This window comes from Mobula birostris, chromosome 14 (genome assembly GCF_030028105.1).
Source record: "Mobula birostris isolate sMobBir1 chromosome 14, sMobBir1.hap1, whole genome shotgun sequence".
Taxonomy (NCBI): Eukaryota; Metazoa; Chordata; class Chondrichthyes; order Myliobatiformes; family Myliobatidae; genus Mobula; species Mobula birostris.
Genome location: NC_092383.1, coordinates 18174479 through 18190426, shown reverse-complemented (window position 1 = coordinate 18190426; position 15948 = coordinate 18174479). Strand labels below are relative to the sequence as shown.

The following is a 15948-nucleotide window of genomic DNA, read 5'->3' as shown; positions in this document are numbered from 1 at the left end:
ACTGAGAACGTGTCGTTAATGAAGGGAGCTCCGCAGAATCACTCCCATGATTTCAACCACGCCCACAGCAGCTACTCTGTGTGAGTGGCCACCGGGGGCACAGCCCGTGCCCCTTAACTGCTGCCGCATTGCTGTTCCCTGCATGCCCTGCGCCCTCGTTGTCACTGAACAGTCAGCGTTGTACTTACCTGCTCTGATGTCCGCCAGCTGTGGTGGAATCATGCGAAAACATCATGAGGCACATGATTGGTTCTGGGCAAGTGTCAATCGTTGTCAGAGAGATCACACAAGGGAGTGGTGGGGCCAACTTCCTGAAGTAAATTATCACTAGCACAATCCAACTAGCCCGTTTTCTAGGGTACAACTCCTATCTGGTGTGTAATCAGAAGGAAGTTGTCAAATACTGATGTTCATCCAAATTTTCAGGGCTGGCCCTTTTAGTGTTACATTGTATATGATATTAAGCTTCTAATATTAGATGGACTGATCTGGAAGATTCACGCTCACTATTGGTAAGCTGTGAGGAAACTTACTTCTCATGACTCTCCATGCTGATCCTTGAGAAAATACTCCACCTATGTCACTCAACCGAACTTTTAATTGAGCGAAGCTTGAGATCAAAGATTGGAAAACAAGGGCGAGGAAGGAGGAAACAATCACTGGATATTTGTGCTCACGGGGTCTCTACATGAGTCTGTTACCCAGATGCATGTCCTGAGAAATGGGCCCTTACAGATTCACTGTAAGATGGGAGGACTGCGCTGCTAGCAATTTGGCAAGTATGATTGCCAAAAAATGTCACAAATACTACGTCAAAGAAGACACAAGATCAAAGGTGGTTACAGATATGATGGGGTGAAGGAAGAGTTGGTTTTGTCCTTACACTGTTAGACACACTGCATTCCTTGCCCATACACATTAGACAGTGTGTGACATTCTCTGATGTTGGGCTGGTGTCTACTCTGTTCACATTATGTTACCACACACCAGTGGGTGGGGGGGGAAGTTATGGCTATCTCAGGGATACTTTCGTTGTTCAGTGCAAAGTGGTTTTGCAATGACAGGGTATTTTCATACTGTTAGTCTGGAAGTATTTGTTGCAAGTCTCTGTTCTGCTCTCTTGTTGATGAAGTAAGCTCTTTCTGTTTGTTTGGTCGTGGACTTACGCTCTCCACCAGCACACTCCAGGATGTTTAAGGGATTGGAAATGTAACCTTATTACAAGATTTAAATGAATATTCAGTGGCCACTTACTTAGGTACATCTGTATATCTGCTCGTTAATGCAAATTTTTAATCAGCCGATCATGTGGCAGCATCTCAATGCACAAATGCATGCAGACTTGGCCATGAAATCAATTGTTTTTCAGACCAAATATCAGAACGGGGGGAAAAAAAAGTAATCTAAGTGACTTTGACCGTGGAATGATTGTTGGTGCCAGATGGGGTGGTTTGAGTATCTCAGAAACTGCTGATCTCTTGGAATTTTCACACACAACAGTCTCTAGAGTTTACAGAGCATGGTGTGATAAACACAAAATGAGCGGCAGTTCTGTGGCTGAAAATGCCTTGTTAATGAGAGAGGTCTGGGGAGAAGGGCTATACTGGTTCAAGGTGACTAACTCAAGTAACCACTGTGGTGTTCAGAAGAGCATCTCTGAACGCACAACATGCTAAAGCAGTACACCACATGGGGTTTCACTCCTGTACCTAATAAAGTGGCCATTGAGTGTATTTAAGAAAACTTCAGCTGATGGCATGCATGATGCTTGAGAATCCACATCTAAGGATGAACAAGGTTAACGTTGAAGAATATTTTGTCACTCAGTGTAGGGTGTGGATAGTGAATGGTAAGTTCAGGGGCAACATTTGCTGTTGAAAATACTCCCAATAAATGTTATTTCCTTTGCAGCCAAAGATTGGCTGTCTACTAAATTGCAACAGGAGCAGATCATGCATTCAGTGTCACTTCGATACAACTGCTTTCATATTCTGAAGAGCCACTGGAATTACTGAACAGTAGTGCAAATTCATTGAGCGTCTGATGCTACCACAACCCAGTAACTTGTCAAATTGCAGTGTTTGCGTTTATTCAGTATAAAGGGAAAATATGTTTTATGTTTTAAGATATTTTTGCATTGATTACTGTTTGTTACAGCCACAGTAAGGGTTTGTGCTTATTTTGATAACTGAAATTTCTGAAAATTTTTTGGAAAAATGCACAGCTTTCCTATGTTATTGTGGTTATTATTTTCAGTATTATAACTACATTCGCTGGGGTTTCTGAGCATATTTAGATTTAGATTTATTAGTTAATATATTATAATTTTTAAAACACAAATGTCTACATATTGTTAGGGTCTGATATATATTTAAGTTTACCATGTTGATAATACTGTTACAACTTAGTAAAACGGGTCTTTATTGGGTTAATACAGGCCCACACAACACAGTTGCATTGTCCAGAGAGAAACTGTGGGACTAATTCCTCCAAGTGTATTTGTTGGTACTTTGCTGTGCATTTACTTCGATTTGGTGTGGCCATATTGGGATGAGTGGCTTTTTGTGACAGACAGTTCATTTCTATGATTTCTGTCATGAAGGTACACAAGCTGTGTTCATGTTTAACAGGCACCCGGTGTTTGATTATTTTACTTGGGTGCTGTATGACATTGCAGATAGAGGGCAATTTTTGCCTACACCACCCAGAAGGAATGAGGCAGGATTGGAATGTGCAAAAAAAAAAGAATCGGCAGGGTGTAGGATGGGTAACTCATTCAGAATGGCTGGTTGGGTGAAAATTGCCACCAACGTTAAAAGATTAGCTTTATTGAAACATTGAACCATACAGTGAATTGCGTCAAGTCAGCGAGGGTTGTGCTGGGGCAGCCCGCATGGGTTGCCAGTCTTCCGGCACTAATGTAGCATGCCCACAACTCACTAACCCTACCCTGTACATCTTTGGAATGTAGGAGGAAACTGGAGCACCTAGAGGATTCCCATGCGATCCTGGAGAGACCTTACAAACCCCTGACAGGCCCCGGTGAGAATTGAGCCACAATCGGTAATCGCTGGCGCTGCCAAGCATTGTGCTAAATGCTACACTACTATGCTATCCTGATTTTTCTAAGTTAAGTGGAAATGCTTGTTAATGTTGAAGAGTAGGTTCCCCAAATATAAAATGGGAGATACTCAATAGGTCAGCAAGGATCTGTAAAACAGAATTAACTTTCCGGTTGATTAAAGACTGATCAAAGATCATTGACCTGAGGTGTTAATTCTCCCTCTATAGACACTGCCTGACCTGTTAAGTATTTCCCAGCTCTTTTTTTTGGTCTTTTATTCAGATTTCCAGTGTTTCCAGTGATTCACACTTGTACAAAGTTACGTAGATAGTCCTTACAAGGGAAATGTCATCACTGGAAGAAAACAAACTCTTAGTCAGTAATGCAATGTGTGTATTTGGTCTCTCCATCAGTCAGTGCAGACCCTTTCTTTACGAGGATCATGGCATAAGTGCTGTGTCTTTGATCAACCTACACCAGCATTGGATTTGTTGATTCTTTTGTCAACGGATCCTGAAATGTCCTGCTATGATTGATTGGAAGACGTTACAAACCCTGCAGTTGAAATGATGGGGAGGTGTGGATGGTAGATGAAAAACTCTTGTTCCCATCAAGGGAAGTGGGTTCATGTTAGTTTATTAAAAGGAGGGGTATATATCATTAACTCAACTGGTAATGGACTTAAGGTAAAACCATCTGCACAAGCACATCCTCAACATAGTGTTGTTAACTTTCCAGAGATGTGAGAAGGTGTAGCCATTCTCACAAAAATGATGCTGGCGTAATGTTCCATTAGGAAAAACCATGTAACAATTGTAAGGAGCTATGCTGCTGACTTTTGACACTGGACTTTAAACAGTTATCCAGAGTGAAATGAAAATAAAAGGCATATGTAGCTTTTAAATAAAATTGTCTCCTGCTGTCTAAATCTCATCCATGGGCTTTGTGAACATGAGGTTTCAGCTGCATAATGTTAACATGAAATCCCGTGTAGGTGTTGGATGGTGGTGTTGTGGTCAGTCACCACCCCAGTTCAAAGCACTTTTCTCTCATATTTACATTGTTCCTTGTGTGAATGTTCATCTTTCCCACTGATCATATGATTGTCGACTTTGTACAATAACAGATCCTGTTTTTGTAGTTCAAAATGTTTAGTGTGTGAAACTATAATTATGAAAAAAATAAAATAGTGTTAGTTGACCAATCTTTTTATTGCTGTTTGTGACTTTGTAAGATGGGACTTGCGTTAGTGTTAATATTGCATGAACATAGAAAAAAACAGCACACTATATTGAGCCAAACGAGCTAAAAAGCAAATCAAAAACACTAATCCCTCCTACCTACACAATGTCCGTATCCCTCCATCCTCATATCCATGCGCCTATCCAAATATCTCTTAAAAGCCTCTAATGTATTTGCCTCGACCACCATACCAGGCAGCGCATTCCAGGCATCCACCACTCTCTGAGTAAAAAATTTACCCCTCTCACCTTCAATGAATGCCCTCTGGTATAGACATTTCAACCCTGGGAAACATATTTTCACTGTCTACTCTCTGCCTCTCATAAATTTCCACCAGATCTCCCCTCAGCCTCCGCTCCTCCAGAGAAAGCTACCCAAGTTTATTCAGCCTCTAGCGATAGCACATGCCCTCTAAACCAGGTGGCATCCTGGTGAACTACTTCTGCACCCTCTCCCAAAGCCTGAGCATCCTTCCTATAGTGGGGTGACCAGAACTAAATGCAATACTCCAGAGAATAGGTTAAGGGTGTTGAGATGGCACATGATCTGTGTTCACAGTCATCTGATGTCTTTGAGAAGCAATGATGTCGATTAACATCTCTGTCTACTATTTCAGTTCAACTTGTATTTTCTTAAGTTAAGCATGGGTTAAAACTCAAACAATCATACTCTTGCAGTTACAGTACTGTGAAAAAGTCTTAGGCACATGTGAAAATATTCTGTAAAGTGATGCTTTCAAAAATAATGAAATGAAAACTTTCTAAATATCAAAAAATTACTATAAAGAGCAGTAAACAGTAAAAAACTAAATCAACTCAATATATGGTATGATCGCCCTTAGCCCTTAAAACTGCATCAATTCTCTTAGGTACATTGTTATAGTTTTATAAGAAAATTGGCTGGTAGGTTGTTCCAAGCATCTTGGAGAACTTGCCACAGTTCTTCTGCTGTCTTTGGCTATCTCGCCTGCTTCTGTCTTTCCAGGTAATCCCAGACAGCTTTGACTATGTAGAGATCAGGGCTCTGTACAGGCCATACCATCTGAAACCATACAGTATAAAAAAAATCTAGGGTGCCTAAAATTTTGCAGAGTATAGCTCTGAACAAATACTCCATACATGAATGATTCCGCATATGCAGCCTGTATGTGAATATCTCTAGTCAACCTGCAGACCTTGATCCTATCAGTTTCCTTAGTTTCTCTATGTATAACAACAACTTGTATTTGTGTAGCTCTTTTAACGTGATGAGAGCAGTTGTAGTGTAGAGAGATTGGGAAGTCTACATACACAGATGGCCAGAGGCAAAGAAATTAATTTAAAAAAAGGTTAATGGAACACTGGCCTTTATTACCAGAAGGCTGGAGGAGAAAGACTAAGATACACCTGATTGGACCTTGCATGAAGAATTGGCAAAAATTCTGGGCACCACATCTTTGGAAGGTTACAAATATCTTACTTACAATTTACTTAGTCTCAAACTGAGACTGTATTCTCTGCAATTTGGAAGGTTTTAAAATATTTGAACATTAGATTGAAGGAAGGGCTGGATAAAGAGAAACTGTGGTTGGGGAATCCAGAACAAGGGGTTGTGGTTTTTAATCTAGAGTCAAGCTTTTCTGACAGATGGAATTTAATGCAGAAGTGGGAGGTGTTTCACTTTGGAAGGACAAATCATGGTAGAACTTGTAGAATGAACAGTAGGGCACTCAGGTGCTCAGTATTAGAGAGGGATCTGGGAATACAGATTCATGATTCCTTGAAAGTGGTGTTGGAGATAGGGCCATAAAGAAAGCATCTGGCACATTGGCCTTCATAAATCAAAGTGCTGAGTTCAGGAGTTGGGGTGTTATGGTGCAGTTGTGTAAGACATTGGTGAGGCCAATTTGGAGTAATGTCCAACAGTAAAGATATCAATAAAATTGAAAGAGTGCAAAGAAAATGGAGGCAGATGGAGTTCAACCCAGGTGGCAGATGGAGTACAACCCAGATACTTGGAGTACTGTGCTCAATTCTGGTCACCTCACTATAGAAAGGACGTGGAAACCATAGAAAGGGTGCAGAGAAGATTTACAAGGATGTTGCCTGGATTGGGGAGCATGTCTTATGAGAATAGGTTGAGTGAACTCAACCTTTTCTCCTTGGAGCGATGGAGGATGTGAGGTGACCTGATAGAAGTGTCCAAGATAATGAGAGGCATTGATCGTGTGGATAGTCAGAGGGTTTTCCCCAGGACTGAAATGGCTAGCACGAGACAGCACAGTTTTAAGGTGCTTGGAAGTAGGTACGGAGGAGATGTCAGGGGTAAGTTTTTTACGCAGAGTGGTGTGTGTGTGGAATGGGCTGCCGGTGGAGGTGGAAACGATAGGGTCTTTTAAGAGACTCCTGGATGGCTGCATGGAACTTAGAAAAGTAGAGGGCTATGGGTAAAGCCTAGGTAGCTCTAAGGTAGGGACATGTTCGGCACAGCTTTGTGGGCCAAAAGTGTTGAACAGGTTCGGACTTTGTTCCCTAGAGTATAGAAGAATGAGGGGAGATTTGACAGAGCTATACAAAATTATGAGGGGTATAGGTAGGGTAAGTGCAAGCAGGCTTGTTCCACTGAGATTGGTGAGACTAGAATTAGAGGTCAAGGTTTAAGGGTAAAGGTGAAATGCTTAAGGGGGAGCTTCTTCACTCAGAGGGTGGTGAGAGTGTGGCATGAGCTGCTGGTGTAAGATGTGAGTGTAGGTTTGATTTCAAAATGTAAGAGAACTTTGGATAAGTACGTGGATCAAAGGGCTATGGTCTAGGTACAGATCAATGGGAGTAGACAGAAAAATAGTTTGGCACAGATTAGGTAAGCTGAAGGGCATAGTTCTGCCTATGGCTCTAAAGTTGAATAATATTTTTAAAAACTGACAGCAGTAGAAATTTGGAGCTCCCTGCTGCAAATATGAATTATTAATTTTAAATGGTTAACAAAAATCTTCCAAGTATATAAAAGGATTTGAGGGGAAATGTTAAGGTCACAGATCAGCCCATGAGGGATAGAAGAGGCTGGAGGGTCCTGGTAACCAGCACACAGATTCCTCTTGTCCGGTGATGAGAAATGTCACACAGTTTCTCACAATGGTTATCAAAAGTCAAACTTAAAACTCAATGTTAAGAGCAAACCTTGGTCAAAGACTAATGTTTAAGGGCCACCCCAAAGAAGACAGAGCGTAGGGATGGACACGCCTGCCCATGGGGGAGGAATTAAAATCAGGACCTGACACGATTGTAGCTCAAAGAGCTCAGCCTGATGCACTGCTTGCGGAGCTTGTTTGGATGGGGGGATGCCAAGACCCTTGGAGGTGCTTTGACACAGAATGGGAATTTAAAGGTGGAGATGGAGGAGGTGCTCATCAAAGCAGAGTGAGTGTGGATAAGGACAATGCCAGTTCTGCAAGGGTTATACCTTGAGGGCTGCATTTAGTTGCATGAAAATGTTCACTACAATCGATGCAGCTGATGACATTCCATAGAGCTAAGCTATCAGAAAAATGAGAGGGCAGGGTAGGTGGGATCTGTCATGATGTTATTGACCCTCTTCCAGCACCTTTCTGTATATGTGTCCTTGATGGCAGGTAGGCAGGTTCCCGTGATGCATTCAGCAGTGTTAGAGCCTTCTTGCCCACCACAGTGCAGTTTCCATACCTGCAGTGATGCAGCGTGTTGATTGAGATGCTCTCTACTGCACATCTGTAGAATGATGTGAGTATTGACTTGCATAGTCCAACTCTCTTTAGCCTCATTGGAAAGTAGAGGTGTTGGTGAGCTTTCCTGACTCTGTATGATGTGTTCTGGGACCAGGAGAGTTCGTGTGAGATGTGCACTCCCAGAAGTTTGAAACTGCTTGCAGGTTCCACTGCTATGCCACTGACATAAAGAAGAATGCGAGTGGTGTGAGCTCTCCTGAAGTTGACAGCCATCTCCTTTGTGTTGTTGACAATAAGGAAGAGGGTACTTGCCTGGCCCCAGGCATTGAGCTCTTCTACCTCCTCTTTGTAGGCCATTTCATCATTGTTGGTGATGAGCCCCCACAAGTGTCGTGACATTGGTGAACTTGACAATGTGATTACTCAGGCCTTTGGCTGTGCAGTCACGTGTGAGCAGAGTGTACGGCAATGGGCTCAGCTCACAGCCCTGGGGGGCACCCATGTCAACAATGGTGAGGGAGGAACGGTGATGCACCCTGTCTGTCTGAAGTCTGTTTGTTAGTAAGCCCAAAACCTAGTTGCACGGTGGTGTATTTAGACTGAGGTGTAGGTTTCTTCACCAAGGTCTGTGGGACAATAGTGTTGAATGGCGAACTGAAATCCAGAGCCAACATTCTGACATGTGTCCTTGTTTTGTAGGTATGGCAGGGCCAGGTGCATGACTGATATTATGGTGTCCGTCATAAAGGTTTTCTGTCAGTTCATTGCTGTCAGTAAGCATATTGGTGAGTGTCCAATGTGGCAAGAATGGAGTTTTTGATATGCATAGACCATAGAACAGTCCTACACCGGAACAGGCCTTTCAACCCACAATGTTGTGCTGAACCAGCTAAAAAGCAGATCAAAAACACCCTAACCCTACCTACACAAAGTCCATATCCCTCCATCGTCCTTACATTAATGTACCTATCTAAACACCTCTTAAAAACCTTTAATTTGTCTCTACCTCCATACCAGGCTTCTATTTCAGGCATCCACAACTCTCTGAGTAAAAAAACTTATCCCCTTTGAATCCACCCCCTCTCACCTTCAATGCATGCCCTCTGGTATTAGACATTTCTACCATGGGAAACAAATACCCTCTGTCTACTTTATCTATGTCTCTCATAATCTTATAAACCTGTATCAGATCTCTTTTTAGCCTCTGTCACTCCAGAGAAAACAACCAAGTTTGTCCAGCCTCTCATGATAGTCCATGCCCTCTAAACCAGGTGGCATCCTCTGTCCGCCAGAGAAAGCAGGATCTCCCAGTGGCCACACATTTTAATTCCACGTCCCATTCCCATTCTGATATGTCTATCCATGGCCTCCTGTACTGTAAAGATGAAGCCACACTCAGGTTGGAGGAACAACACCTTATATTCCGTCTGGGTAGCCTCCAACCTGATGGTATGAACATTGACTTCTCAAACTTCCGCTAATGCCCCACCTCCTCCTCGTACCGCATCCGTTATTTATTTATATATATACACACACACACATTCTTTTTCTCTCTCTCCTTTTTCTCCCTCTATCCCTCTCACTATACCCCTTGCCCATCCTCTGGGTTTTCTCCCCTCCCTCTTTTCTTTCTCCCTGGGCCTCCTGTCCCATGATCCTCTCGTATCCCTTTTGCCTATCACCTGTCCAGCTCTTGGCTCCATCCCTCCCCCTCCTGTCTTCTCCTATCATTTTGGATCTCCCCCTCCCCCTCCCACTTTCAAATCTCTTACTAGCTCTTCTTTCAGTTAGTCCTGACGAAGGGTCTCGGCCCAAAACGTCGACTGTACCTCTTCTTAGAGATGCTGCCTGGCCTGCTGCGTTCACCAGCAACTTTTATGTGTGTTGCTTGGCATCCTGATGAACCTCTTCTGCACCCTCTTCAAAGTCTCAGCATCCTTTCTCTAGTGGGGTGACCAGAAATATATGCAGCACTCCAGATGTGGCCTAGCCAGAGTTTTATAAATTTACGTAACTTCTTGACTTTTGAACTCAGTGCCTCGAATAATAACAGCAAGCATTCCACAATCCTTCTGAACCGTTATGTCATAACCAGCTGCTCAAAGCACTTCATGATGATTGGTGTCAGTACCATTGGATGGTCATCACTTAGTTCTGAAGGTGTAGTTTTTTGGTACAGGGATGATGGTGGCTGACTTGAAGCATGTGGGAAGAGTAGCTTGGATAAGTGAGGTGTTGAAGACATCAGTGAGCTGGCTGGTATACACACCCGCAGAATGCTCTGCTTCGGATGTTGTCTGGTCTGGCTGCCTTACGGGGGTTGACTCTGCAGATTCCTCACGTCCGCTGTTGTTATAGACAGTGGCTGCTCACCTGGGAGGGTGTGGTTGGGGTGGTGGGGGCAGCTTTCATAGCTGGAATTGTGTTATCGTCTGCCTGCACTGCACTTTCTCTGAAACTGATACATTTTATTCTGCATTCTTTTAATTGTTTTCCCTTGTACTACCTCATGAAGTGTTGTAGTGAAATTATCTGTACAGATGGTGTGCAAAACAAAGGTTTTAATCCTGAGTCCCGATCAGGGGACTTGGCCCAAAACATCAACTTTCCATGGGTTCTGCTTGACTTTCTGAGGTCCTCCAGGATTTTGAATGTGCTAGCCTGAATTTCCAGCATTTGCAGAATCTCTTGTGTATGTAACGTGTTTAATTATACCTTGGTATGTTACAACAAAAAAAATAACGATTTACCAATTTATTAAAAATGTTGGATAAGGGGAGTGGCATTGATTGGGAGGGAAGGTCTTTCTGTGCAAAGTGGATGATGGATTTACCCTGTAATGAAACCCTATCCAGCATGGTATTAATAAAGTTCAAAGCTCAAAGTACATTTTATTATCAATTTTTATTATAATAAGAATTTTATTATATGTCACCATCTACAACATTGAGATTGGTTTTCTTGAGGGGTATACTCAACAAATCTATAGAATGATAGCTATAACAGAATCAATGGAAGTCCACCCAACTAGGGCATTAACCAGAAGGCAGAAGACAACAAACTGCAAATGCAAAAAGAAAAAATGATAATATAAATAAATAAGCAATAAATATCAAGAACCTGAAATGAACAGTCCTTGAAAATGAGTCCATTGGTTGTGGGAACAGTTCAGTGATGAGGCAAGTGAAGCTGAGTGAAGTTATCCCCTTTAGTTCAACAGTTCGATGGTTGAGGGCTACTAACTGTTCCTGAACCTGGCAGTGTGAGTCCTGAGGCTCTTGGACCTTCTTCCTGATGACAGCAGTGAGAAGAGAATATGTCCTAGGTGGTGGAGGTCTCTGATGATGGATGCTGCTTTCCTGTGACAGCATTTCAGGTAGGTGTCTCAATTGTTGGGAGGGCATTACCCATGATGGACTAGTCTACATCCACTTACTTTTTGTAGGATTTTCCATTCGAGGACATTGGTGTTTCCAAACCAGACTGTGATGTGGCTGGTCAATATCTCCACAACTCTGCAGTAGCAGTTTGTCAGATTTTTAGATGTTATACTGAATCTCTGCAAACTCCTAAGGAAGTCTAGGCGCTGCTGTGCGTTCTTCATAATCGCACTTAACGTGCTGGGCCCAGAATAGCTTCTCTGAAATAGTAACACCTAGGATTTCAAAGTTGCTAATCTTCTCCAGCTCTGATCCTCCAATGAGGTTTGGCTCATGGACTTCTGGTTTCCTTCTCCAAAGTCAAAAATCAGTTCCTTGGCATTGCTGACATTGAGTGAGAGGTTGTTGCTATGGCACCACTCAGCCAGATTTTCATCTCCCTCCTATATGCTGATTCATCAGCACCTTCGATTCAATTTATGACAGTGGTGTCATCAGCAAACTTAAATATGGCATTGGAGCTATATTTAGCCACACAGTCATAAGTGAGGAGACTGTGGAGGAGATGTTGTTGCCAATCATAACTGACAGGGGTCTGCAAGTGAGGAAATTGAGGATCCAATTGCACAAGGAGGTATTGAGGCCAAGGTCTTGAAGCTTATTCATGAGTTTTGAGGGGATGATAGTATTGAATGCCGAGGTGTAGTCAATAATGAGCATCCTGATGTATGCAAATTTGCTGCCCAAATGTTCCAGAGCTGAGTGAAGAGCCAATGAAATGTCATCTGCTGTGGACCTCTTGGGTCTGTAGGCAAATTGGAGCCTATCTACGTCGCTTCCCAGGCAGGAGTTGATATGTTTCATCGCCAACCTCTCAAAACACTACATCACTGTGGATGTAATCGCTACTGGACAATAGTCATTGAGGCAGATTACCACGCTCTTCTTGGGCACTAGTATAACTGAAGCCTGCTTGAAGCAGGTGGGTACTGCACATCGCTAAAGTGAGAGGTTAAAGATCTCACCAGCCAGTCGATCAGCACAGGTTCGTGCCCAAACGGGGTCACGGAGTTACATGACCAGGTACCCCATTGTTCCATTTGTGGTCACCAAGCTTCCAGTTTCCCACATAATAATTTGCAGACAATGACGTTATCAGAGCACATTCGTCTTGAGAAAGGGTGAAAGTACTCCATTAATGATGTGACATTACACATGAAAGAAACATCGCTGCTGCCATTCGAATACTTACCAGGTTATTTTACATTGCAAAGCATTTCAGATTCTGAGTCATTTATTATCACTCATACATTGAAACAGTGAGATGCATTTTTTTGCATCTGACATTCAACATAAGGATGTGTTGGGTGCAGCCCATAATTATCGCCTCAAATTTGCTCACAATGCTCAGCAGAACAACACAAGCAACGTCAAGACAGCAACAGAACAAAACAACAGCCCAGCCCTCATTGTCACAGACCCTTCCAAATCTAAAACCAGCTGAAAAATATAGGAAAAGTCCTTTATTTACTTTTGAGATGCAGCACAGGATAGGCCCTTCCAGAACTTCGAGTCACACCACCCAGCAATCTCTCAGTTCGGCCTAATCATGGGACAATTCACAATTACCAATTAACTTACCAACTGGTACGTCTTTGGACTGTGGGAGGAAACCCACTGGTTCACGGAGAGAACGTACAAACTCCTTACAGAGAACATTGTGCTAACCACTATGCTACCGAGCCATTTAAAAATTATGAAGTTAAAGCATGTTAAAAGACATATTTAACAGATGCAGATAAATTAAAAACATTAACATTAGCTCTCATTTTGATTCATGTTAATGATTTTAGTTAATCTGCCTCAGTTCCTAGGATCAAATTCTTAGACTTTCAAATAGTTTGATTTGCAGCACTCTGCATGAGTTTAAATACTGGCTGGAGGACTGCAGAAAGAAAGTTGGTAGGAGGTGGGGTTATAGAGTTGACTTCTTGATCATTAAAATGGTTTATTATTGATTGAGTTGGCTGTTAATGCATCACACCTTACTCCTATTTCTATAACCTGATGTAGCTTTAGACTCCCACAATATTATTAACTTGTGTCGTTTGTAAGACACTTCTCAGCATTGTCAGCCCACAGTCTGATTGGACTGCCACTTTTATAGCACAGAATTAAACACTCCCCCATCATTAAAGAGTTACAATTATAACGTTACTGGATTCTGGATCCCCTGCCCCCTTCAGAGTTCTTGTAGCTTACTTTGAATTTGCATCAAGTGAAGCAGTCTTGCGCTGTCTGATGTTGCTCAGATTTTGATATCAAAACCAACATTAATATTATTAAAAAGGCATGGAGTTTAAATTAACAGGAGTAGTTTCAAGCAGCATATGAACCGTGGAATGTCTGCAGAAAATTACTGTCCTAAACTTAAAGAACATTCTTTCAGAGAGCTTCAGGTATCAGTCGGGTGGAGTAAAAGACCACACCAAGAAACTACAGAAGTGCCCTGAGTCACACACAGCATTTTGACCTAAACCTTCTTGGGTTTCATTTGAACTCTAACCCCCCCTGCTGAGTTGGTTCAGGTGCTCTATCACAAGCAATGCCCCAATCGGTGGGCAGCCGTCTCCTGACTCTCCAGGGTGGGTTTTGGGAACTTCAAAGAGAATCGTGGGGGGATGGTAGAAGAGAGAATGGGGCTAAAAGTCAAATCGACTCCTTTCATCTTATTCATTTGCATAGTCTCTCTTGAAAACAGGGTTACCATGGCAGCAAAATCAGGAGTTTGTGTGCTTTAAGCTCCAGAAGCACACAACACACAACTCCATACCATTTTGTTCAGTATTAGAATGTGCAGCACACAATTAAAAAAAAATCTTGTCCAATAAAAGCTGGGAGACAAGATTTTCTTGTTAGTGAATTTATTTTAAAACTTACTCTACATTACAGTGCAGATTTTACTCTCTGGTTTGGTCACGGCTTTGACTGCATGCCCTGGTTCTGCCTGGACGTTGCTCCGGAACCGCTGAGACTGCACCTTTGGGACAGAGAGAAATGGAAAGGAACATGAGGTCTGTGAGTGCACAACACAAACAATATGAACTGCAGCATGCGCCACCTTGGAAACTGAATGGTTGAAAGTCATGGGTGGGTGGGGATGATTTTACCCAACTAGTGCGATGGCCATGAATACAGAGTGCAGCTGAACATTGCCAAACAACCAATTTATATAGAGCGATAAAATCTCAGGTATGAAATATTTGGGTATAAATGAGAAGAAACTGCCCAAAAATGAGAAAACCTGAAGATGCTGGAAATCAAGGCAGTATGCACAACGTGCTGGAGGAACTCAGCAGGCCGGGCAGCATCTATGGAAAAGAGTACACAGTCAACGTTTCGGGCTGAGATCCTTCATCAGGAGCAATGGTCGACTCTTTACTCTTTTCTATAGATGCTGCCTGGCCTGCTGAATTCCTCCAGCATTATCTGTGTATTGTCCAGAAGAAATTACTCATTTCTTATTATTGCTGAAGACAGCCATGTCACTAATAGACACACAAAATGTCTTTTCACAATCTGACACCACACGCAGCTACAATGATTCATGCAAAGTCATACACTCAGCCAGATAGCATATAATGGCCGCTAGCCATTAGCAATAACATCAACTACATCCACTGATATCTCAGGCATATCTGATACCAACACCACGTATTTGCACATCTAGTATAAATATAACTCAGCAGTGGGGGGTTCCAAAAGTAGGAACAACGGTAAGAACTCACAGGCGGTTGGGTTCTCGCTCTTGAAACTCACCGTGCGACCTAGCATTTCAATATTTCCGGGCGCAGCCTGCAAGACATGTGCCTTTCGGATGTGGCCCTGTGGACAGTCTGATTCCTCACTGATGTCACTGACTGAAACGTCGAGATGGCGGGGGGTGCGTGCAGCTATGGGAGGCTCCTGCGCTTCAGCGATCTCTCTCTCTCTCTCTCTCTCTCTCTCACAATGGTGAGTGAGAGCTTGTTGGTCTTCGAGTCAGGGACTTGGACAAGCAAGGTGGCAGACTGCAACATCGAAACAGTGGGCTGTTGGTCTGCCCTCTCGTTGTGCAGGAGATATCTCTCTCTCTCTCTCCCTCACTAGAGAGACAGCACATCTGAGATGTCAACGTGTTAGTCATAGTCATACTTTATTGATCCTGAGGGAAATTGGTTTTCGTTACAGTTGCACCATAAATAGTTAAATAGTAATATGTAAATTATGCCAGGAAATAAGTCCAGGACCATCCTATTGGCTCAGGGTGTCTGACCCTCTTAGGGAGGAGTTGTAAAGTTTGATGGCCACAGACAGGAATGATTTCCTATGACGCTCTGTGTTGCATCTCGGTGGAATGAGTCTCTGGCTGAATGTACTCCTGTGCCCACCCAGTACATTATGTAGTGGATGGGAGACATTGTCCAAGATGGCATGCAACTTGGACAGCATCATCTTTTCAGACACCACCGTGAGAGAGTCCAGTTCCATTCCCACAACATCACTGGCCTTACGAATGAGTTTGTTGATTCTGTTGGTGTCTG

The 15948-nt window shown here is 42.8% G+C and overlaps 1 protein-coding gene across 14 annotated transcripts in view; it reads right to left on the bottom strand.

Annotated features, from left to right (window-relative positions):
• Positions 1-15948, bottom strand: part of LOC140209741 (serine/threonine-protein kinase Nek9-like) — a 193122-nt gene that overhangs the window by 46473 nt on the left and 130701 nt on the right. For 10 of the 14 annotated variants that reach the window (XM_072278143.1, XM_072278155.1, XM_072278149.1 and 7 more), the window contains one exon: positions 10999-14405. In XM_072278143.1, the coding sequence (XP_072134244.1) occupies positions 14307-14405 (99 nt within the window). In that variant the 3' untranslated portion in view covers positions 10999-14306. Of the gene's footprint in view, positions 1-10998; positions 14406-15948 lie in introns of those variants that run through there. The other 4 variants (XM_072278145.1, XM_072278148.1, XM_072278147.1 and 1 more) reach the window with 2 other exon arrangements.